Below are 25957 nucleotides of genomic sequence, written 5' to 3'. Positions count from 1 at the left end.
ATATATATTTTTAAATATATATTTATTAATATATATTTATATATTATATATAATATATTATATATATTATATATAATATATATAATATATATAATAATATAATAATAATATTATTAAATATAACTTATTTGGTTGGGGCATAGTTCTAGGTTCATAGGTCATAGTTCATAGGTCAAGGTTATGGGTCTGATTTCCATGTGAGCTAGTTGGCTCTTATATGTCTATACTCACACAATACACACACCATTAACCTTGACCACAAAAACAGGGCCTTAGGAAAGAGGAAGCAGATCAGTGTTTTCTCTTCTGTTGGAAGACCTACTGACCTAACGGGTCAAGAGCATCATTTTTAGATTTAAAATACAATTTTTTCATTAAAAAAATACAACTAGTAGGAGCACCTTAGTACTTGGCATTTTAAATACACAGTATCTGAGTGCTTCATCACAAGTCCTATTACTACTTTCCTGGAATGACCGCTAAGATCATAAAGGCCATACCAAGGCCACCTTCTGAGTGCTTAGTAGTGGACATTCTCCCTTAGCCTCTTGGATGAACTGATATTGTAGTTTACTTAAGCCCAACACTGAAAGGCTTCAGCTCAACAGATGTGGGTGACAGGCCCTGCTCCAGCACTGACTTTTCCTTAACACCTTTGTGCCTCAGTTTCCCCAACTATACAACGTCAATGATATTCGCCTCTATCCCTTCAGCTAGAGAGTAATGGGAGAATGAAGTGGGTCAGAAACTCTCAGCTCCTTATAGGGAAGCATTCTCCAAGGTCAAATTGTTATTGTATTCTGTAGGCTAGCACATCTAGATGTATTCATATTTTCAATGGTGTAAGCCTAGAATGGTGCCTTGTACGTGGGTGCTCGGGGAGCACTGGCTAAATGAATGAATGGATGTTGAATGGATCAAAGTCATGCGTTGCTAGTACAATCATTGGAATTGGCATCATAAAACTTTTAGAGCTGGGTGAGACTCCAGTATCCTTCTCATCCAACAAACACCTTCTATCCCCCTACAAAATATATACATGTACATGCATGTGCGCGCACGCACGCGCGCGCGCACACACACACACACACATTACAATATCCCCCAAAAATGGTTATTCGATTTCTGTTTGAATTGCTCACTAAGGGAAGTCCCTACCTCCTGAGGTAGCCCATTCCACTTATGGAGAGCCTTAACTGTGAGGAAATTTCTTTTCCCATCAAGCCTAAATCGGCTTCTTGATGACTTTCATCTATTGCTCCTGCTTATTCCTGGGGAGTTAAACGGAACTCACTTAGTCCCTCCTCCAGCTTGAAGATGGCTACCATGTCCCATCCTGTGTCTCCAAGCTAAATATGCCCATAAGAATTTAATTCTTATGATACGGACTTGAGGCCTTTCCCCGTCCTGGTTGTGTGTCCTTCTCTGGACACTCTCCAGCTTATGGCACCCATTACAGAACACAATACTCCAGGTGGGGTGTGGTGGGGGTGTGGAGAGGAACTAGTGATAAGTTTGAAGCTCCCAGGTTTTGGTACATTTTACTTTCCCCTCACTTCCAAATCTTCTGTTCTATGCCTGTTCCAGATTGAGCAGAACCGCAAGCGGGAGGCGGAGCTCCTGAAGCTTCGCAGGGAGCTGGAAGAGGCAGCCTTACAGAGTGAGGCCACTGCCTCCACCCTGCGTAAAAAGCACACAGATTCCATGGCTGAACTTACAGAGCACGTGGAGAACCTCCAGAGGGTGAAGGCCAAGCTGGAGAAGGATAAGCAGGTCATGAAAGCGGAAATCGATGACCTCAGTGCCAGCATGGAGGCTGTCCAGAAATCCAAGGTGAGGCAACATTGGGCATCCTCCTCATCCCCTAAGCCTTGGACTGAGAGCATGGGTTGGCCCCAAAGGAAGCAGGCAGGTGCCCCACAGCCCTTTCTCATTGCAGAGAAGAACTTCCCAGACCTCAGAAGCTGTTGCTCGAATGGCACCAGTTCCATAGATTTCAGGTAGCTGGGAATCCACATAGACTAATAGGGATAGCTGCACAGCTCCTCATAGGAAACTATCAGGTAGTTCAGGTTTCCAACCAGCCACAGAAAGGACTCGAGGAGGGAGCAATTTAAGCAAATAGATTCAGCCACAGGCCTGCTCGGGCTAGAGCAGAGGAGAAAGGTGAACTTGCTAATTCTTCTGGCCACATATAAACATGTGTACATGTGCAAATGTATACATACATGCACATTTTATAAACTATACATGCATGTGTATATAGTATATAGAGAACATCTGAGGGAATAACTTTTGGCTAAACAAATTATATATGATACATAAATGAATAAGAAATAAAAATGTATATTAAGGCTTGAACTTATTGATTTTTGGCTATATATATAAATGCATTTGTGTATGCATATGTATGTATGAATGTATACATGTATGTACATTTATAAATATATATGTACATAATAGAGAGAGAATTAGAAGTAATACCTTTTGGCTAAACATATATATGATATATATTATATATAATATGTAAATGAATAAGAATAAAAATAAAATATATATTAGGGCTTGAATTTATCTATTTTGGAAGGAATTCTTTCTGGATTGATACATATATATGGAAGAGAAAAGTTTAGGAACAAATAAATAAGCAAGAATTTTAAAATGTATTCAAGTTTGAAAATACATAGGTAGAATATAAATAGAAATAAAATATAAATATACATACAGAATATATATTCAAGTCTGATTACACATGCATATTCATGTTTATTACTTATATTATCTACATATATTTAAGTTTGAATGTATTATACATGTTTTAAATGTTCATTTATTTATTTAATCCAACCAAAGGTGGGATACCTGCGGCCTCGAGGCCACATATGACCTTCTAGGTCCTTGGGTTCGACCTTTTAACTGAGTCCAAATTTTATAGAACAAATTCTTTTATTAAGGGGATTTGTTTTGTGAAGTTTGGATTCAGTCAAAGGGCTGTACTTGAGGGCCACATGTGGCCTCGAAGCCTCAGGTTCCTCACTGCTTTTCTCTATCTTTAGTTTCCCCCACGTGACTCCTGAAAGATATAATCTGGCCTTTTACAAAGAAAAGATAGCAAATCTCTGCTGTTTCACTTATCACAAAAGGTCAGAAGAATTCATCCTTTTGTACTGGGCTCCCTTTCTAATTCCTGAGTGCCATTTTATCTTCAGGTGAATGCTGAGGCTCACGTCCGAAAGTTGGAAGACAATTTATCTGAGGCCAATGCTAAAGTGGCTGAACTGGAGAGAAACCAAGCAGAACTAAATGCTATCAGGACTAGGCTCCAAGGTAAAGTCATTTTCCTAGGATCCATCCAAGGAATGATACAGGGTAGAAAATGCTTTCTTAGATGCTGGGATGGGGTGAGGTTTTCCCTGGTCTTGGAAAAAAAAATCACATCTAATTCTCATCAGTGATGGGAGAGGGTTTAATAGCTTAGAACTGAAAAGTGAGACTGTAAATATGAAAAAATAGTATCTGAATGTTTAGGAAACTGTACTCTTCATGTATGTTATCTTTCATGTGTGTTCCCTCTCATGCTTTTGTTAGCTTTCAAGGCATCTGTTATGCTTTCTTCTGCGTACGTTATCAATTCTAGAGGCATTTGTTAAACACTTGGTATATGCCAGACACCCATAGGCACTGGGGATCTAAGACAAGAGACAGAGACAAAAGCTCCCTGTCCTCAAAGAGCTTACATTTGTATGGTGGAGAACAACAGACAAACCAAAAATGAAGGCAAAGTGACTTCTAGGGAGAATCAGGAAAGGTTTCTGGTGAGAGGTATCACTGGAGCTGAGCCTTGAAGGAAAAAAAGGGGGTGGCTTTAAGAGGAGGTGAGGAAGGAGAACATTCCTAGTGTGAAGGGGACAGCCTGTGAAAAGGAAAACAGGGAAGGTTCAATCTTGTAAGTCCTGGCAGGGCTGGCTGCCTTTGGTGGTGCAGTGGTTAGAGCACTGGACCTGGAGTCAGGAAGACCTGAGTTCAAATCTAGCCTCAGATACTTAGTAGTCATGTGACCCTGGGCAAGTCACTTAACCTGTTGCTTCAGTTTCCTCAACTGTGAAATTGGGTTATTAACAGCTAGGGCTATTGTGAGGATCAAATGAGATAATATTTGTAAAGTGCTTAACACATAGTAGGCATTCTATATAAATGCTTGTTCCCTTCCCCCTCCCTCCCGTTCCTAGGACTCACTAGATCCTTACAACATCTCATGGGGCAGTTAGCATGATGCAGAGGAGGGGGAAGAACACAACTGCACTTGAAGATAAAAGATTTGGGTTCTAGTGCTAGGTCTGGCCCTAATTAGACATGTGACCTTGGGTAAGTGGCAATCTCTCTGAGGCAGAGTTTCCTTATCTACCAAATGACGGCATTGGAGCAGATGGCCATGAAGGTCTGTTCTTTCTCTGAGAGTCTATGATTCTAGGAAGCCCGCTTGCCAGGTGAGGACACTGAGGCTCAGAGAGGTTAAAGGCTTTGTTAGAAATCATATATTTTTTAAAAGAGCCTGAACTAGAACCCAAATCTCCTTGCTATTCATCTCTGGTTTATACGGCTTCATTCTCTGGCCCTTTAAGACTCTGTCACCTCCCCAGTGGAACAAGTTTAAAATCTGGGACTGCAAGAATATTGTGTAGAATGGCCCCCTCCATCTCATCCTTCCCCTCAGTATGCTCTCACCATGTACCCCCAAGGACAGGATGGACTGCCCAGGTGGTAATTATTCCTATGCTTTCTTCCCAGGAAACTGTCTTGGCACAGAATCATCTTTCAGCTAGAATTTAATTCTGGTTGCTGGTTGCTCAATGTTTTCCCTATTTCAATTCAATTAGAGAAGTCTTTAGTGATTTATTAGTAAATATTTACAGTATCATGGTGTCTTGCATATAGCAAGTATTTTAATAAATGCTTTTTTGCTTATTCATTCATTCCAGTATTTCTTCCTAGACAGAAGGTCAGCTTTAGAAACAGGAAGACGTGGGTTCAAATCCTGTCTTTGACACATACTGGCCATGGGACCCTGGGAAAGTCACTTAACCTTTTAGTGCCCCAGTCATCTCTTTACTACTATCATTAGAGATGAGTATATTTAGAGGTCTACTACTCTGTATTGGTGGAAGGGGCTTCATGCCCAGATTTCCCCCGCACCAATGAAATCACAAGCCAAGACCAAAAAACAAAACAAATTCCCCTCCTGTTCCTTTAATTCAGTTCAGGAAACTTAGAAACTTGCTGGAAAAACTCCTTTTTTTTCTGGACATCTTTTCATTTTCTTCTCTCCTCTTCTCTAGCTGAAAACAGTGAGCTAAGCCGGGAACACGAGGAGTCCCAGAGTCGGCTAAATCAAATCTTTAGGATTAAGACTTCGCTGACTTCCCAGGTGGAAGACTACAAGAGGCAGATGGAAGAAGAGTCAAAGGTCTGAGAAACAGAATCACAAGATCGCAGAATTTGAGAGTTAGAAGGGCCCTCAGTGGTGATCTAGTCCAATGCATAGGAATCCTCACTATTGCATACCCAACAAACAAGCAGTTGTCCAGCTTCTCTTTGAAGAGGAACCCACTTGAGGCAGCATCTCCTTCCCCTTTGGGACAGCCCTAATTGTTAGGAGGTTTTTCCTGATACTGTGCTTAAATTTGCTTCTTGCTAACATCCACCTTTGCTCCTCCTTCTGGCCAAAAAGAACAAGTTTCCCTCCCCCACAAGACAACCCTTCAAATACTTAAAGAGGGCGTGTGTGTGTGTGTGTGTGTGTGTGTGTGTGTGTGTGTGTGTGTGTTGGAGGTGGGGAGGCAGACATGAAGGTAGCTGAGCTGTCCACAGTGGCCATGCTGAAATATTTACAATTTAAAAAAAAGTCAAGTGTTCTGACAGGGCCCAGAAAGAGATTAACACCAGTTGGTAAGCATACTCTCTAATCCACCTGATTGACATCCACAGTCCCGGAGTGCTGCTGTAGTGAGTCTGGCCAATACCAAACATGACCTGGATTTGATAAAGGAGCAGCTAGAGGAAGAGCAAGGGGGCAAATCTGAGCTTCAGCGCCTGGTGTCCAAACTCAACACAGAGGTGACCATGTGGAGAACCAAGTACGAAACTGACGCCATTCAGAAAACTGAGGAGCTGGAAGAGACCAAGTGAGTCTTGGGCCTTGGGTGGAGTAGGGTGGGAGCCTTGATTTACCTCATCATTTTAGCTGGCTTGCTGCTGAGGTCAGAGGCAAAAACAAAGAAATAGAAGTCTAAAGCTAAGGAGAGCACACAACTCAATGACCAGCCAGCAGATGCCATTCCAGGGTAGAAGGTCTTTGGTCTAGGATCTCTAGGAGGGTCAGCCAGCAGAGACTTTGTGCTGTACTTCTGAAGACCTCTTTCCTTCCCTCCACTGGAAGTAATGTGGCATAGTGGGTAGAGAGCGGGCCTCAGGGCCAGAAAGACCTCAATTGTAGCCCTACCCTGACACAGGCTGGCAAGTCACTTAATGTCTCAGTGCTCTAGGCAAGTGCTAAGACTGTAGGTTACCAACTGTAGGTTGGTGGACAGAGCTGCTCATCCCAATGGAATCACAGGTCCAGTACCTACCCCCATGCCCTTCCTTCCATCTAAATACCATTTACCCTGTTAGATTCCCCTACTAGACAGGGGTTCTTTACCTTTCTGTGTGTCTGTCACAGACTCCATGGGCAGTCTGACCTCTTCTTGGAATGCTTTTAAAGGCATAAAATAAAATACACAGGATTTCATAGGGAATCAACTGTATTAAAATGCAACTATCTAAATATATTTTTTCAAAATAAACCAAGATCTCAGACCCTGGGATTAAGAAGCCTTGCATTAAAGCTTCCTGAAGACAAATTGTGGTTCAATTAAACTATACTTCGCCCAGTGCTGAGCACAATGCTCTGCATACACTAGGTGCTTAATAAATATTGGCTAAATAAAATTGAACTGGTTCATAGAAAGACAGGCTGGGTTGATCCAGAAGTTTGAAACTGTGATTCTCTATGACCGCAGAAGGTCTGCTTAGAATGCCAAGGCACTCTCTTCTGGTGTCCATGCTAATACAAAAATCTATAGGATGCTTTCTGTTCCCAGGAGGAAGCAGAAACTAACCCCTAATCTGAATACCCATCCCTTCCTTCCAGCCATTTTTTGGCAACATCTAGGTAGAAGGTGCAGTGGACAGAGTACTGGACTTGCAGTCAGGAAGATGTGAGTTCAAATCTTGCCTCAGACATTTACTAGGTAGCCCTGGGTAAATCATGCAAACTCTGTAGGCCTCAGTTTCCTCAACTGTAAGATGGAGATAATAATAGCACCCACCTCACAAGGTTATTTTGAGGATTAAATCTGATAATCTGTAAAGTGCTTTGCAAATCTTAAAGTGCTATATACATGCTAGTAATTCTTCCTTTCCCTCTTCCTCCTCCTCCTCATCTTCCTCCTCCTCCTCATCTTCCTCCTCCTCCTCATCTTCCTCCTCCTCCTCATCTTCCTCCTCCTCCTCATCTTCCTCCTCCTCCTCATCTTCCTCCTCCTCCTCCTTCTCTTCTTCTTCTTCTTCCTTTCCCTCTTCCTCCTCCTTGTCCTCCTCATCCTCCTCTTTTTCTCCTCCTCCTCCTCCTTCTTCCTCCTCCTCTTTATTCTCCTCCTTCTCCTCTTCCTTCTCCTCTTGGGAGAGTTTCAATTCAATTCAATCAGCTTTACTGAGTCCTTATTATATCCATTCCTGTCTCATACTGAACTAGGCACTACAGGGAATACAAAAGAAGGACAATACATGGTCCCTGCCCTCAAGAAGCTTATAGTTTAGCTGGCTACGCAGATATGCCGATAAAGAACATGGCAAGGCAGTGCTTCTCTGTGGTTCTATAATTAAATGCCAGATAAGTGGTAAAGACAGGCAGGCCTACATGATTTCACAGGAGAAAAAGAGTAGGGGGAACAGGGAAAAAGAGTGGTCCAACAAGACTTCAGAGCGGTAGTGGGCCTTGAGTTGTCCCTAGAAGGAGGGGTTGGATCATAATTTTCAAACTGGAAGTGACCTGAGGGGCCATCTAGTCTAACACTCTCATTTTAAAGTGTGTACATTTTATTGTGTGCCCAAAGTCATACAATTAATTAGTGTCTGAGGCAGGATTTGAACTAAGATCTTCCTGACTCCAAGTCCAATATTCTATCCACTATGAGAGGCGGTGAAGGGAGAAAAAAGAGTTGGAAACCAAATTTTAGGTTGTTCAATGATGCAGTTGGCCTCTCTGGTTAATGATCTCTTTCCAAATGAAGGTCAAGGTGATATACAAGAATAGAACCCTTTGTACAAGGATGGCTCCTTTTATATTCCTAACCACCTCTCTTGGACTTTGTGCCCATAGGAGGAAACTGGCAGCCAGGCTGCAGGAAGCTGAGGAGGCAGCAGAAGCTGCCCAGGCCCGGGCTGCCTCCCTGGAGAAAAACAAACAGAGGCTCCAAGCGGAAGTAGAAGATCTCACTATCGACCTGGAGAAGGTAGGAGGTTCGGCTGAGCTTCTGCCTGGGCGAAAGATCGCCTGGCATCATCATGGGGAATCCTGGGAGGAGTGAGGCTACTGGGAAGAAACAGGGTCCAACTGGGTTGATTAAAGCCTTTGGACATAGAGATCTTGAATTCCAATTCCCCCAGTGATCACTCCAGGAAATTCCTTGGGCTTTTTCATTTGTTGTGTTCTCAAAATTCGATAAGCCATTCTTTTCCATCTGTTTTATATACTTCAGTGTAAAGAAGTATAAGTAATTTAATGGGTCTGTGAGTTCATCAGTGTAGGTACTCCCTCCATTGGTATATACTGCAACCCATCCATACTTTTTCATTCCTGCGCAATTCTTATCTCTGAAACATGAAACCAATGTTTATGATAAAAGCAACATTTCACAGTATCAAATTGGGGGGAAATGTTAGGGGTCGCCATTATTTCCTATCCTCTGATACCAAAGCCATCCCCATTCTTTAGTAGATCATCCATGTATGCCTTGACATAGGAAGCCATGTTTATAATTAAGGCAAAATTTGGTATTGGGAGGAAATGTTAAGGGTCCCCATTATTTCCTGTCCTCTGATACCAGAGTCACCCTCATGCACCGATATTCTCAGTTATTCATATTGTTACATGTCCATGCTTCTCTGCTTCAGAACAATCTGCCAGCTTTCCATAATATGTAATTTGCTATTTAAGCAGGGCCCACACATCTTATTTAGGTTAATGCAAGGCTATTGCCTCATACTATCGGTAAAGGCAGACCAGTTTCCAGCCAGCACCTATCCAATGAGGAAAGAATTTCATAATCATAACCATGTAGGTGGCTAGTGAAAAACAAGTGAGACATTTGAGATTAGATGTTCCAAAATCCACAAGCCAAGGTGACTTCATCTTTGTGGAAGAGCAGTTGAACAGAATTTAGATGAAGTTAATGCATCTATGATAAACCACAAATTAACATCCTTAATCTTAGGGATTATGTGAAGAATTAAAAGGAAATGAAAAAATAAACTCTAGGAATGAGCTGCTTTGTCTGACAGCAAAAGAATTACATTATGTTTATCACAAAATGAGGCATATCGATTGATATATCAATCAACAAGCTCTTATTAAGTGCCTACTATATGCCATGCATGCATTGTGCTAGGTACTAGGAGTACAAAGTCAAGGAACGAAATCATACCCACTGTCAAGGAATTTATTAGTAGTGCATACTGTCACATTACGGGAAAGTTAGGGTTGAGAAATTGGGTTGTTTTGTCTTAGGTCAGAATATATTATGTTCTTATTCCAGAAATTACCATTGTTACTACACGTATGGTTGGCTTCTTATGCTACAGGCAGCGATGTGCTGGTAAACATTTAACAACCGGCTCTGTGAAAATGCATGACACACTTAAATTTAATTGGCACTATTAATATTTTCACTGTTACTTTCTTTAGTCTATAAATCAAGAAAGAGCAAATCAAGCCCTGATTTATAGGGCTCGCTGATTTCTAAGATGTAAATGCTGACAAAGAAAAGCTCTCACTAACTAGTATGACCTGGCTCCAGCTCATCCCTCCCTGGCTATAGGTCCCCATACAGTCATTGTATAAGCAAAACAAAAGACAGACCCAACAGAGTACAATACAAGCTTCATTTCTCTAGGCCAATGCTGCTGCTGCTGCCCTGGACAAGAAGCAAAGGATCTTTGATAAAATGCTGGCTGAATGGCAGCAGAAATGTGAGGAGCTGCAGGTCGAGGTGGACAGCTCCCAGAAGGAGTGCCGCATGTACATGACAGAGAGCTTCAAGATCAAAACGGCCTATGAAGAGTCCATAGAGCACCTGGAGTCTGTGAAGAAAGAGAACAAGACTCTTCAAGGCAAGGCCTGACATAGCCTAGGAGGGACTTCCAGAAAGGAGCATAGTGGGGCATGAGGCACCAGGAGCTGGCTGCATGCCAAATGCCCTGGGACAAGTCCTGTCCCCTGGAGAGCCTCAGGTCTTTTCAGGTTTAGTGACACCAGTGTACTTCACACTCTAATTAGGTTTCAGTACCTTCTATTGGGTCTCTATTTGAAGGGGGGAAAAGGGTACAACTATAATGTAATAATTGGCATTTATACGGCACTTGAAGGTTTGCTTCTTCTTACATTAACTTGTTTGATCCTCAACAATAACTCTGTGAGGCGGTTGGGATAACAACAGATTTATAAAAGGATAGGACCAGACCTGTGATTTAATTAGTTAAATGAGACTCTGAGGTGAGGGAGCTCCCTCTACCAATGTAGGTCAGCATCTGTACCTACAACAAAGAAGTCCTACAGAATTGTCTAGAGCCCTGAGAAGTTACGTGACTTGCCCAGGGTCACGCAGCCAGTAGGTGTCAGGATCAGGAAATGAACCTAGCTCCTCTTGGCTTTGAGGTTCTCTTTCCAATATGCTACACTAGAACAGATTTACAAATTATCCAGAATAATATAGATGCCATTGCCCCTATTTTGAAGGTGAAGATACTGAGGGTCAGAAAGGTTGTTATGATGACATAGCTAGTAAGTTTCTGAGGTGGGAGCTCGACTCAGATCTCCTCTGTCTAGCACTCCATTATAACAAACTCTTTCCAGAATACAACCCTCTTTTACATAATGAGACAGCTATATTGCTCAGTGGATAGAAGATTGGGCCCAGAGTCAGGAAGACTCATTTTGCTGAGTTGAAATTTGGCTTCAGATACTTACTAGCTGTGTGACCGTGGGCAGGTCACCTAATCCTGTTTGCCTCAGTTTCCTCATTCATAAAATGAGCTACAGAAGGAAATGGCAAACCACTCTGGTATCTTTGTCAGGAAAACCCCAAATGGGATTACAAAGAGTCAGACACGAATGAAAGACGGAACTTTAACATAATGGATCAAACACTAGTACAACAAGCTTTAAGGAAATATCTAAGTCTTCCCATTTCATTGGAATTTTGCCCTGGTGAATATTGCTTAAGAGAGGGGACTCAGGAAGTATCAGAGACACTGAACTCAAGTCTTCTATTCCAAGACGAATGATGAACACTCCTTCCATTTTCTCATTGTACCTGTCTAACTACAGATGCACATAGATCACAGACACATAGATCTACAAAGATCCCAGAGTAACAGGAGAAACATCAAAAGTTGATAGTTTAATGTTTGTTGGGTTTGTCCCCTATAAATTTGCGTAAGTTCACACTTAATAAATAATGCATTAAAAAAAGAGAGTAGTAGGCCATAGCAAAATTCCAACATAAGCTGCGAATTAAGATATTTCCTTAAAGTTTATTATAATGACATTTGATCTATTGTGTTAAATAGAGCAGTATAATGGAAGTCTTCTGAAGTAGGCTTCAAAGCTATCAATTTCTATTCATTCCCGCAGAATCACATATAACGGGGTTTTCCAGCAAAGGAAGATAAGAGTGGCCTCCTTATTATCCCTCTTTGATGACGAACTTCAGCACAGTTATCCTTTCTAATAATAATGATAATAGGTTCACTTTGATATCTCAAAAATCTGTGATTGCACCATTGGGAATGCTTTTCTCATTTGACACAGAAATGACCCCTCTCTTCCCTAATAGAGGGTCTCTGTGAGTTGCCGGGGCCTCAAGGAAATCGTCGTCTTCTGGCCCGCCTTCTGGTGATAAGCTTCTCTGATCTGGTCTAAACTGATCCTTGGTAAAATGATGGCATTGGAATAGATGACAGCCAAATCCCCCTCTATCTCTGTGGGCTGATAAGCTTATGACAACATGTGGCTAGCCCCTGATAGGTAGCTTTTCCATCTTTGGAGTCACCATGGTACCGTGGAAGGACCAGACACTCTGGGTTCAAATCCCAATTCTGCTACTTACTACTGTCCGTGACTATGGGCCAACAGCTCTAGATTTAAGATCCTTTAACAATCTGTTGCCAAGCCCTGTAGGAAACCTTTCTGTCTCAGAAAGTCAAGCTCTGAGGCCAGGGGACAAGAGTTCAAATCCCACTTCTGCCACTTACTACCTGTCATAGTCATGGGCAAATCAGTTAACACGCATGGGCCTCGGGTTGGATTAGATGGCCTCTGATGTCCCTTCCAGCTCTGGATCTATGATCTTATGATGGGGCCTTGCAGAGCTTGTCCTCCCTGCAATAGGACCAGAGATCAATGGCAAAGATAACATCATGTGTGTTGAGCAAAATGAGTTCTTTGAAGGTCAAGCCAATACCAACCACTGACCATCTCAATGATGCTAATATTCCTTTGCAGAGGAGATCAAAGACTTAATTGACCAACTGGGTGAGGGAGGACGGAGTGTACATGAGCTTCAGAAGTTGAAGAAGAAGTTAGAGATTGAGAAGGAAGAGTTACAGGTGGCCCTGGAGGAAGCTGAGTCTTCCCTGGAGGTAATCAGTCAGGCAGCTCCTTTGGATGATGGAGCCTCCTTTTCTGCATGCCGGGTCCCAGCAACTGGCTGGCCAGAGACTAACTCCCTGGGCCATGACAACTGATGCTGTATATTCTCTGGCAGGTGGAAGAGAGTAAGGTCATACGTATTCAGCTGGAATTGGCTCAAGTCAAAGCTGACATCGATAGGAGAATCCATGAGAAAGAAGAAGAATTTGAAGCTACGAGGTAAGAGGGATGGAGAGGATGGAAGATAGGTTCTTCAAAGCAATTCCACTGGGAAAAACCTCCTTTCCCTTCCTCATGGGAAAGGACTAACTTTGGCTAAAATAAAATGCAGCTTTTGATTTGGGCATAGTTCACTTTAATACAATGACCCAAGAAAGTGGTTTTCATTACTTAAGAAATTTCTGGACATGTTCCTAGTACTTTTTTTTAGTTTACAGAAAATAGATGTTGTGATTTGGGGAAGAATACTGTTTTCCAAGTTGTCCACATTGGAACGCTGTCTTACATGCTTGACTAGCAGCCAGAGGAGCTGCTTGGCCAGGGTTTCCTGGCCTTTTTGAAGTTGCAACATACCATTTGTTATATTTTGTAACTACCCTACCCTAACATAGAAAAGTCACTCCTTACCCCATCTCAAAGTGCTATCTGTATAGCCACTGTGAGAGATGGCTCTGGAGCCAGTAGACATCCACCCACATCCATAGAAGGGTCAATTATACAGTGTATTATGTGACACAAATTTAGTTTTTAATTAAAGTGAATTACAAGTTACTTTATTTTTAGAATTTAATGAAACCCTTTATGACAACTAGAATCAGACACAACCCAAGACATCCATCACAAAACCAAGGTGCAGTTCATTGTCCTGCTATGTTACAGAGCTGAGATGACCAGCTGGAGGCTGGGTGTTCTTTCATTCTTTCCTCTCCCAATTAATCAACAAGGTATATGAGAGGCCTCCTCTTCTAGAGAGGTCTAGCTTTCACAGGCCTACAGCCTAGAGCTGGACTAGCTGTTCTTGTTTAAATGGGCAGGAAGAATCACCAACGGGCTATCGAGTCTCTGCAGGCCAGCCTGGAGGCTGAGACCAAGGGACGGGCCGAGGCTCTTCGACTCAAGAAGAAGATGGAGACAGATCTGAATGAAATGGAAATCCAACTGGATCATGCCAACAAAAACAACAGTGAGCTTGTCAAGACACTGAAAAGGCTCCAACAACAAATCAAGGTACTGTGGAGAGGAGGAGAAGCTGGAGGGCAAGGAGGACCAAGGGCTATCTAGGGCTGAGGGATGTCTTGACTTTGCCTAAGCCTTCAGGCGATTGCCTCAGCAAGGATTGGAAATCTAAGGAACGTTGACTCAACTAGGCCCAGCTTAGCAGAGCCTTGGCCTTACTGATTCCTTTGTCCATCTGCTTAATGAACTGTGCCCCAGTCCACCTCTTCACTTCCCCATCTCCCCCACCACAAATTTCATAAAGCATGAGTCTGTACATGAGGTTTTTGCTAGGAGAGAAGACACCAGCACAGTTAACTCTAATACAAAATATTCTATGGTTAGGGAGGCTCAAACACAAAGATCTATGTAAGGCATGTGGGGAGTGGTTGTAGCCATCCTGAGAAATTAAGGAAGATTTTTTGGAGGAAAAAATATTTGCGTTGGCCTTTAAAGGATAAAGAGTAATTCAGCAGGCAAAGATCAACATTTTAGAGCTGGAGGGACCTCAGAGGTCATCCATTCCAACTTCGTTCATTTTACAGATGAGGAAACTAAGGTCCCAAAAGATGAAGTGGCAAGGTTCAAACTCAAGTTCTTTGGCTCCAAAACCAGCATCCTTTCCACTGTCTCACACAGCCCCTCAGTGCCTTTCGTAATGGATAATAACTGAGGAAACAATCTAAGCTGAATAATGAGCAAAACCGGGCTAATAAACGGGTCAATGGACTCCCCAGTCAGTCCAAAGACTCTGAGTACAGAGTGAGACAGATTTTTATGTGTTAAAAACAATCAAATAAAACCAATTAATTTTAAGAAAACAATCAGGATACAAAATTAGGTGGTCGAATTTCTAATTGGAGGAAAAATCAGGGGTTTCCCAAGTTGGGGATGGGGTATGTGGAAGAGTGAATTTTAGTCGAGTTGGGAAGGGGACGAGTGGGTTTTGGGGTCTTTCATTTCCCAGAATTGAGAGATGCTGATTAATTGCATCCACCTGCATTTACAGAACAATAGATGGCTTATATCATTGGGTTTCCCATAGATAATTTGCAGAAAAACAAGATGGGGGAGAATACATATGGCGACACAAGATGGAGTCAGTGTTTATGAGATAGAATCTAATTGGTTCTCTTGATTCTCACACCAAACCTACGCCATTTTATAATTGGCCTTCCACTCTATTTCATCAACTGGCACATAGTAGGCATTAAATAAATTGCTCAACAGATTAATTGACTGATCCCAGGCAGGGAGAACAGCCTAAGCAAAGGGACAGAGGTGGGAAAGTGCAGGGTGAGTTTGGAGTAGGGGTGGGCAGAGAACAGTCCAATTTTCATTGCCCTCTTTCCCCGTGCAGGATCTCCAGATCCAAATGGATGAGGATGCTCGGCAGCATGAGGAGCTTCGGGAACAGTATAATCTCCAGGAACGCCGCCTGAGCCTTCTGCAGACAGAATTGGAAGAAGTTCGGTCTAGCCTGGAGGGCAGCGAGAGATCCCGAAAACTGCTGGAGCAGGAAGTGGTTGAGATCACTGAGAGACACAACGAAGTCAACATTCAGGTTAGCAAACATATCTCTGCCCCGTCTGGCCCGGCTTACACAGAGCTCGTGGGACTGTGGTAACCCTCCAAATCCAAGGGTTCTCACTCAAAGCCCAGAGTATTTATTAAATAGTCCTGTGTCTTGATTAGACTACTCTTAGTTCAGATGATGGTCTAAAAAACCTGAGTTAAAAGAAAAAGCCCAAAAAACCCCAAACCAGCCCGTCACATAGGATTATAAATTTAGAACTGAAAGAGATCTTGGAGGTGATCTAGACCAAGCCTCTTAATTTTACATATGAGGAAACTGAGGCCAAGAGACATTCAGAGCCTTGCTCATGGACACACAGGTAGTGAGTTGTAAAGTTGGGATTTGAATTCAAGTCCTGGGAGTCCACCCTCATTTGCTCCATCATGCTGCCTCACTCAGTCTCCAAAAAACGACCCTCCCTACTTCTCCAATTTTCTTACATTTTACTGCCCTCTGTGTAATCTACAATCTGGCCACACCAACCTTGCTCTTTCTCACATGGGACACTCCATCTTCCAGCTCAGTGTCTTTGGAATGTCTTTCTCCAAGAGTAGGGTGCTCTGTCCTCTCCCCTCCATCTTCTGGATTCTCTGACTTCCTTCAACACTCAACTCATCCCACTTTCTGCTGGAGGTCATTTTCAGTCCCTCCCAGGCTTTCCCTCTGAGATTATTATTGCTCAGTCATCTCAACTGTTTCTGACTCTTTGTGACCCCATTTGGGGTTTTCTTGGCAAAAATGCTAGAATGGTTTGTCATTTCCTTCTATAGCTTATTTTAGAGATAAGGAAACTGAGGTAAACAGGGTGAAGTGACTTGCCCAGGGTCACACAACTAGTAAGTGTCTGAGGCTGGATTTGAACTCAGGAAGAGTCTTCCTGACTCCAGGCCCACTGTCCCATCTATTGAACCACCTGCCTGCTCTTGGAGATGACCTTTCATTTATTCCACATATATTTTATTTGTACAGAGTTATCTACATGTTCTCTCCTCCATTAGAATGTGAACTCCCTGAGAGCAGGGACTGTGTTTTTTCCTTCTTTGCATCCCTTGTTCTGAGCACAGTGCCTGGCACATAGTATTTCATAAATGTTGGAGCTTCAGGCTACTATCCATTGGACAACACAGGAGAAGATGCTAAACTTTCCAAAACAGTGCTCTATCAATATTAAGCCATGTTTGTCTCCTCCCCCATCCCCTAGAGTGAAAGATAAAAAGGTCCTCTAGGCCTCTAGGTTAATATTGTCTCTTCTCCTTTAGAACCAAAGTCTGCTGGTGGTCAAGCGTAAACTGGAGTCAGACATCCAACGCATCTCCAACGAACACGAGGAACTCATCAGTGAATTCCGTATGGCTGATGAAAGAGCCAAGAAAGCTATGACTGATGTAAGTCCTTTCCCCTTCCTTTTGCCAATGAACACCATCTGTACATCATGATAATTGCATCAGGGAGGGTCCCCAAGACTCATAGAGGACATCAGAATTTCCCTATTTCCTACAGCTTCTCATTCTCTTCACTAGTACTTGCTTCTCATCCAACGCTGACCAAATGTCAAATAACCCCAAATAACATGCTCTTCCTGTACTCATCCCCCACATAATGGCCAATCTCTGCTTCTACCAAACCATTTATACATTAGCATCCTTGGCATCATTAGCTTGGCACTCCTCAGGTGCCCTATGGAAATGCTCTCTTGAGTCATCCTATACAATTGGAAATACCACTCCAGCTGAGGATTGACCAGTTGGCCATTGAGTTCCTCAAGGCTAGTGATCCCCAAGTCTTTCAGCCTCTGAGGTCCAGAACAGATTGTCTTGCTTTGCTTTGTGCTATGTTCCTTTTTCCTCCCAAGGCCGCTCGCATGGCAGAAGAACTCCGTCAAGAGCAGGATCACTGTATGCACCTGGAGAAAATAAAAAAGAACCATGAGCTCACCATCAAAGACTTGCAAGCTAAGATGGAAGAGGCTGAACAGTTGGCTCTAAAAGGTGGAAAGCGCACAATAATGAAACTGGAAGCCAAGGTAAGAGGAAAGCCCAGGGTCTGCCAAGCATTTCCTGCTCAGGACATCTAACCCTGTATTTACTAAACTGCCTATAAAATAGAAAGGAGGGAAGAGAGGAAGGGAGGGAGGGAGGAAGTAAGGCAGAAAGAAAGGAAGGAAGGAAGGAAGGAAGGAAGGAAGGAAGGAAGGAAGGAAGGAAGGAAGGAAGGATGGAAAGAAGGAAGGCAGGAAGGAAGGAAGGAAGGCAGGAAGGAAGGCATCTGGATGGGGCCAGAATGCCTTTTGCCAAAAATGTGTTCTGAGTTTGGACGTGAACTGAAAATTACAGATGTTAAGGAAAATAACATTGAGAAGTCAGCTTTAATTTCTTTCTTGAAGGGTTTTCTGTCTTCCTTTCTGTGCCCTAGAACAAGAAGCTATAAAACACCCTATCATCTATCCAACTAGAATGCTGTTAGCCCCACTGGGTATCCATCAGTATTTTCCCCCACTGGGTTCCACTTAGCTTCCAAAATCCCTTCTTTTCTTTATCATCCTCACTCCCACACTGCCACAACTTCTCAGTCCCATCCCACATAGTGCCCCCCCCTTTCTCTTCCTCCCTCCCTCTCTCCCTCCACATCTCTGTCAGTCTCTCTCTGTCTCTCTGTCTCTGTCTCTGTCTCTGTCTCTCTCTCTCTCTCTCTCTCTCACATACACACGCGCGCGCGCGCGCGCGCGCGCACACACACACACACACACACACACACACACACCCCTTTACATATCCTGTAAGTACCTAGAATACCAGCTCCTTGATAGCAAGGGCAGTGTTTCTGCCCTTCTTTGCATCATCAGAGCTTAGCACAGTGTTTAGCACCTAGCAAGTACTTAACACATACTTGTTGAAATGGTTATTATAGCCCCAATTTTTTTTCCTAAGGTCACCATATTCTTGGGATTCCCCATTCTATAGCTGAATCCTAAAAATAAAATGTTACTGGTTCAGTCAGATGCATTTTTCTTCTCCTCCAACCTCAGATTAAGGAACTGGAAACTGAACTAGACTCAGAACAGAAACGCCATGTTGAGACGGTCAAAATCCTGCGTAAAAATGAACGTCGCCTCAAAGAGCTGGTCTTCCAGACAGATGAAGATCACAAGACCAACCAGCGCATGCAAGAGCTGGTGGAGAAGCTTCAGAACAAACTGAAGGTCTACAAGAGACAGATTGACGAGGCGGTATGTGTCCTGGGAATCACCCCCTTGTCCTTCTCTTCTCACGCCCTTTCCCACTGAACAGCCTCTCCAAAGGGAGGAAGCCAAAATCTGGTCCCAACTCTTGGGTTACCCTAGTCTCACGAGGGGAGAGAAGCATTCAGCCATAGGACTATTTCTGGAACCATTGTTATAACTGGCCCTGCAGTCCCGAGGAGCTGGGAAATGTTAATAGACAGAACACATTGTACCCCTAGAGATAAGAACATGTTAAAAAACAAGAATCACCCCTTAAGAATTCTTTGTATTAACTAAAGCATGGAATGATTTCAAATCCAGGGAATATTTTTGCTCCCTTCAACTTGATGTCATGGCATTCACGACCTCCCTGGCTTCTTCTGCCTCCTGCCCCACCCCCTTTTTCCCCCAACACAAGCTTGACTCATCCACAGCTCGCCATCACACTGAAGCCTACCAGTCATCAACTGGCCCTGTAAGGAATTTGAAATTAGAGCTCCTGGGAACAAAGTTTTTGTTTCCATCCTGTTCCAAGTACCAAAATAATTTCTAAACTAAAATGACATCGGAGAGCTTTGCAGTAGAATGGTAAGATGAGTTCTGTTTCTGCCTCTCCCTCTGCAGGAGGAGCAGGCCAACCAGACTTTGGCCAGGTACCGGAAGACTGTGCACGAGCTGGACGATGCCGAGGAAAGAGCAGGGATGGCTGAGACCGCCCTGAACAAGCTCCGTACCCGGCACCGAGTAGCCGGCAAAGGGATCACCTCGGTGGAGATCATCCAGGTGTCCAAGACTGGCTCCTCCAAAAACATCTCTGAGGAATGACATCCGTCAGTGCTCGACATCGATAGCCGGTGGGTCCTGGTCCCCCTGCCTTGGACTTCCTAGCAGAGATAATGGAGTAGGACGGGGGCGTTTGCCCTTTGCATGGGGAGGAGGATATTACACCCTCTTCCTTTTTGGTGTTCCCCATGGCACCTAGCACTCTGCTTGCCATATGCTAAGCACGCAATAAATGCTAAAGGATCATTTTAGGTTTTCCACCTTTTAAGGCAGAGAACTTTGTAGCGAGATAATGCATTGAGTAAGCTCTTACTGTGTGCCCAGTCCTATGCTAAGGAGAAGGGATGCAAACAGAAAAAACCAAAACAGTCACTGTGCCTAAGGAGTTTACATTCTAATAAGGGAAGATAAAACATAAAGGGGACCCAGAAGGAGGGGAGGGAAACCCATGATGGGGCAAGGCAGTGGTGGGGGAGGGGAGCAGGCTAGAGCCCAGGAGTCAAACTCCAGGCCCACTGGCTGCAAGGAGCCCACCAAAGTCCCAAGTATAGCCTGAACCAGATTAGAATGTAAATGGGAAATGATATTCAATTATTGATACTATTTATGAAAATAATATTTATTATAATGAAAATATTTAAATAAATGTTAAATGTATTTGAGCAAAATAAATGAAAACACATAGATAATGCTAATTTGTGATTTTCTAAGTCAATCTAGGCAGCTGGGTGACACAGCAGATAGAGTGCTAGGCCCGGAGACAGGAAGACTTGAGTTCTAATCCAGCCTCAGACACTTCCTGCCTTGTGACCCTGGGCAAGTCATTTTACCCAGTTTGCCTCAGTTTCTTCATCTGTAAAATGAGCCGGAGAAGGAAATGGCAAGCCACTCTAGTATCTTTGCCAAGAAAACCCTAAATGTGGTCATGAATTGTTGGACATGACTGAACAACAACAGCAAAGTCAATCTGTGGCCCACAGGGATCTGTTTCTATTTGAGTTTGACACCACTGGTCTATAGTAGAAGAGGCAGCTGGAGAGGTGAGGGAGGGGTGCCGTTTGAGTACGAATGCCCTGGTTCCAGAATGAGAGGATCTGGGTTCAAGTCCTGCTTCTATGGCTTACTACCTGTGTTACATAATAAGTCATTTAACTTCCATGGGTTTCAATTTCCTCATTTGTAAAATGAGAGTTGAATTAGTTCTCCTCTGAAATCTCTCCCAACCTAGATCTATGATCCTATGAATGGGGAAGCCCATATGTGATCCTTGTGTGAATCCCTGAGATCGCCAACTGTTGAGACCAGACTAGTTTCATTCATTCAGGTGTGGGGAACCTTTGGGCTTCAAGGCCAGCCCTCTAGGTCCTCAAGTGTGGCCTTTTGACTGAATCCAAACTTCACAGAACAAATACCCTTAATAAAAGGATTTGTTCTACAAAACTTGGACCCAGTCAAAAGACTGCACCTGAGGACCTAGAAGGCCAGCCACATGTGACCTCGAGGCCACAGGTTCCCCACCCCTGATTCATTCTTTCATTTATTCAATAAGCATTCATTATGTGTCAGGCATGGTGAGTGAATGCTGGGGATAGAAACACAAAAATAGAAATAATCCCTGCCCTCAAGAAATTAATATGCTATTCGGGGAAATAACATGTACAAGTATAAATAAATAAAAAATATATACAAACTAAATACATTTTTTTTTGAGGAGGGAGGCCTAGAGACTGCTCAGAAACGAAGCCTTGGCTTGGGTACTTAAGGAGAGCTGGGCCTAAGTGTCTACTGCCATGACCTCCACTAGCTCTGGGAATTCTTTCTGGCCCAACCTTTAGTCAACTGGTCAAACGGGCATTCAAGGAAGTCTGGGGCAGTTCCCATACTTGTTTTCACACCTTCTTTCACCAGAGTAGTATTTGATTTGGGTGTTAGCCAAAGATGACAAACCTAATGACCTCAACTCAAGGTGACCCTTTGTTTTCCATATTAATTTATATGAAGGGAAACAGGAAATGGAGTGTTGAACCTTTTTCTTAAATCTCTAAATCTGAAATTTTGATCACTTTGGTTAAATTTAGGAAACAAGAGATTCATCTCCAGGAGGCCTGAAGTTAATGTATCATGGTCTCCTTTTGGAGGAAATCCTGGACGGAAGTTTTCTAAGTTGAGATTTGACCTCAGCCATGCTTACTCATGCAGACATCATGTAACACCTATAATACAACTGACGAGGTTCACTCTAGGCAGCCATGATTTCATTTCCTTTTATCTACCTCTTGCAGGGACTATTACAATAACTTCCTAGTGGTCTACGTGCCTCCAATCTCTCCCCACTCTCCAACCCATCCTATACAACACTGCCACACTGTTGTTCGTTGTACCATTGTTTTCAGTCATTTCTGACTCTTCGTGACCCTATTTGGGGTTTTCTCAGCAAAGATACTGGAGTGGTTTGCCATTCCTTCTCTAGCTCATTTTGCAGGTGAGGAAACTGAGGCAAACAGGGTGAAGTGACTTGCCCAGGGTCACACAGCTAGTAAGTGTCTGAGGCCATATTTGAATTCAGGTCCTCCTGATTCCAGGCCCAGTACTCTCTCCACTATGCCACCTAGTTGCAGCTTCCTTGATGTTTCCCCAGCAAGTCGCTCCATCTCCCAATTCAGGGTGCTTTCATTGGCTGTCCCCCCATGCCTGGAACGTTCTCCTTCCTCATCTCCATCTCCTGGATCCCCTGACTTCTTTAAAATCCCAGCTAAAATTTCACCTTCTGTAGGAAACCTTTCCAGATCTACCTTTCAATTCTAATGCCTTCTTTCTGTTTGATTATTTCCAATTCACCCTATATATAGCTAGCTTGTTTGTATGTAGTTGTCTGCATATTGTCTGTCTCCTCCATTACCCTTTGAACTCCTTGAGAGCAGGGACTGCCTTCCACGTTTCGCTGTAGCCCCAGCACTTAGCAACAGGATCTGGCACATATGGACTGATTCCCACAACCTACACTGGACAACTTAGAATCGTGGGCTTTAGCCCTGAAAGGAGTTTCGGAGATCATCCGGTCCAACCCCTTCATTTTTCAGATGAAGAAACCAAGGGAAAGTGACTTGTCCCATGTTACACGGTAGTAAGAGGCAGAGCTGGGATTCAAACCCTGGTCCCCTGGCTCTAAATCTGTATGGAATAGGTATGGAAAAGGGATGTTCCTGACCAGTTGGTAGAACACAGACTTTGAGTTTCCCTACAAGTAGGAATGGGCCATAGAGGACAGAAAGCTGGTCTTGTGGTCAGGAAGCCCGGTGGTCTGGCCTCTGACTGGTCATGTGTCTATTTAAATTTTAAGTTGCAGAATAGTGCCAACCTGCATTGGTAGAGGAAATCCTTCACCAAGAACTCTCTCCATTGATGTAATCAGGTCAGCAAAAACAAAGGATAGATTTTTATGGAACTGCTCATTCATCTTTCACCCAGTCCCTATGATAGTCAAGGGCACATGACTGAAAGACAGTTAGCTGGGGCTAAAGGTACAGTCTGTGGCCACAGAACAGAGTAGAAATGAAATTCTCCATTTCTCATGTGGGAAAACTGTAGCCACGACTTGGCATCAGTAGCGTTGTGAGCCAAACCACTAGATAGTCAGCAATCTACCAAAAAACATCCATTAAGTACCTACTACAACCCAGGCATGCACAGTGCTACGTGCTGGGGATGGACTCTAGAGAGTGAAACAATCCCTTCTCCCAAAGAACTTACATCCAAATGAGAAAGAAGTGTGTGTGTGTGTGTGTGTGTGTGTGTGTGTGTGTGTGTGTGTGTGTGTACAGGCACACTTCATCGATATTGCTGGTTGGCTTCCAGATCACCGCAATAAAGCAAATAGCACGAATTTCTTGGTTTCCCAGTGCATATAAAAGTTATGTTTATACTATACTGTAGTTTATCAAGTATGTAATTGTATTATGTCTAAAAATATATATACCTTAATTTAAAAATACTTTATTGCTAAAAAATGCTAACTATCATCTGAGCCTTCAGTGAGGCACAATCTTTTTGCTGGTGGAGGGTCTTACCTTGATGTTGATGGCTGCTGACTGATCAGGGTGGTGGTTGATGAAGGCTAGGGTGGCTGTGGCAATTTCTTGAAATAAGACAACGAGGTTTGCCACATTGATTGACTTCCTTCATGAAGGACTTCTCTGTAGCATGTTTGTCTGTTGATGGCATTTTATTCACAGTAGAACTTGTTTCAAAATTGCAGTCAATCCTCAAACCCAACTGCTGCTTTATCAACTAAGTTTATGTAATATTCTTCAATATTGTTGTATCTCAGGGAATAGGAAGGCCTGAGGAGAGGAAGAGAGAGACGGGGGAGTGAGCAGTCAGTGAAGCAGCCCGAATTCATGCAATGTTTATCAATTAAGTCTGCTGACTTACATCAGCACAGCTCTTGGTGCCTCAAGATCACGGATCACAGATCACCATAATAGATATAATAATAATGAAAAATTGAAAAATGAAATATTGCAAGAATTACCAAAATGTGACAGAGAGGCACAATGTTAGCACATGTTGTTGGAAAAATGGTACTAATAGATTTGCGCCATGCAGGGTTGCCACTCTTCAATTTGTAAAACAAAACAAAACCAAAAAAACAAAACCCAATCGCAGTATTTGCAAAGCACAACAGAGCAAAGCACAATAAAATAAGGTATGCTTGTACACATACATACAATACACATATATATGTAATATAACATGTATATAGATACACAAATATATATATTTGTCCACTGACAAAATTTAATTTATGAGGGCAAAGTTAGACGGAAGAATACTGTGCTCATGCTCATTACAATGGAATTTTTTTTTAAACAAAAACATTCATTTGAAATCTATTGGTGGGACACGATCCAAAGCAGCTTCTCTTCCTGGTACAGAGAAGGAGTACACCAACTGCAAATGAGCAGCATGATTTACACCTACAGGTTCCCCCACAGGCACATTATCTGTGTTTACTTTAATCCCAGAGGGCCTCACTTTCACACTTGGGCAGGCTCCTGGTACCGTTCCCAGTTCAACTCCCAGAAATTTCAGGAACAAACAGGTCCCACCCACACTCACAATAAAGGTGTCACCATGCTACCATAATGGCATTCATCGGTTTTTTTAGGCAAGGGTGTGATGAGGTGTGACTACAAGGTGTCCATTAAGAAGGTGGCTGTGGAAAAACCTGTCTGGGGAGACTGCCATTTCAGGGATCTGCCTGGGAAATAGAAAGGGTAGAGAAGAGAGAGATCACAGCTCATTTGCATTTTCTCATTCCCCCCTCCCTTTCCAGGGTGACACAGAGCTCAACAGCAGCCCATTGTATGGAAGAAATAATGAAAAGAAGAAAACCGGACCTATTAAGAAGATGGATATTATGCAAAGAAAAGCCAGGACGAGATAGCAGCTGAAAAGCAAAGATAGTTATGAATAAATGAGCTAAGAGGTTTAAACACCCAGACTTGGCAAGGTCTGTAATCAAAGTCGTTCCTTTCTGAGACCTGTGTCGGCGTAGGTTGTCAGGAACAATGGGCCTATTTTTAAGTGGGATCCTACATGCTCATGTCAAGGACGGAACATGTAATGTATTTGTGTGAGCCGGCTATCTTCTTTCTGTAAATAATTTCTCATTTGGACAATCTTGATGCTTAGTCCTAATGAGTTTAAATAAAAGTAATATCAACAGAAAAGTTCGATCCACATTCTTTTGTTTTTCATGGAATAGTTTGATTTCTCTCCTTTTTGCACCCTCTAAATCTAAAAGGGATTTATGAACAAATGTAAAGTCCAATTTTAGAAAAGTTTTATGATGTGTGGTTCATACACAATATGGGACCACTGTCATATTAACTCACAAGTGTTGCCTCTATCAGAGATGATTTTTAAAATAATGTGCATTGCACCTAATTAGTATACCCAATTTATAAGTCAAGGGGCTGAGAGATATTCCCCAAACTGACATAGTCATTCAGTTGACATGTATGATATAGCCTTAACATGCATTCTTTCAAAAGCACTTATTAAGTGCCTACAAGTTGCCAGATGGACAAACAGCATGGTACGGTGAATGGGGAGCTGGCCCCCAAGCTAGGAAGACCCGAGTTCAAGTCCTTACTTGGACACAGACTGGTTGTATGATCACTGGACAAGTCAA

At 42.9% G+C, this 25957-nt stretch overlaps 1 protein-coding gene across 1 annotated transcript in view; it reads left to right on the top strand.

Annotated features, from left to right (window-relative positions):
• The window catches only part of LOC118850137 (myosin-16), a 79500-nt gene extending 54078 nt beyond the window's left edge, over positions 1–25422 (top strand). The window contains exons 29-43 of the mRNA XM_036759345.1: positions 1588–1833; positions 3210–3327; positions 5337–5464; positions 5986–6182; positions 8420–8552; positions 10212–10428; positions 12821–12957; positions 13083–13186; positions 14002–14194; positions 15543–15746; positions 17018–17143; positions 17611–17781; positions 18784–18984; positions 19603–19832; positions 25097–25422. Of these exons, the coding sequence (XP_036615240.1) occupies positions 1588–1833; positions 3210–3327; positions 5337–5464; positions 5986–6182; positions 8420–8552; positions 10212–10428; positions 12821–12957; positions 13083–13186; positions 14002–14194; positions 15543–15746; positions 17018–17143; positions 17611–17781; positions 18784–18984; positions 19603–19803 (2376 nt within the window). The 3' untranslated portion in view covers positions 19804–19832; positions 25097–25422. The remainder of the gene's footprint in view (positions 1–1587; positions 1834–3209; positions 3328–5336; positions 5465–5985; positions 6183–8419; positions 8553–10211; positions 10429–12820; positions 12958–13082; positions 13187–14001; positions 14195–15542; positions 15747–17017; positions 17144–17610; positions 17782–18783; positions 18985–19602; positions 19833–25096) is intronic.
• The last annotated feature ends 535 nt before the right edge of the window (positions 25423–25957 follow it).

The sequence above is a fragment of the Trichosurus vulpecula genome, chromosome 1, assembly GCF_011100635.1.
Source record: "Trichosurus vulpecula isolate mTriVul1 chromosome 1, mTriVul1.pri, whole genome shotgun sequence".
Taxonomy (NCBI): Eukaryota; Metazoa; Chordata; class Mammalia; order Diprotodontia; family Phalangeridae; genus Trichosurus; species Trichosurus vulpecula.
Note: the sequence above shows the minus strand (reverse complement) of the source record. Positions and strands in the feature narration are given on the sequence as shown.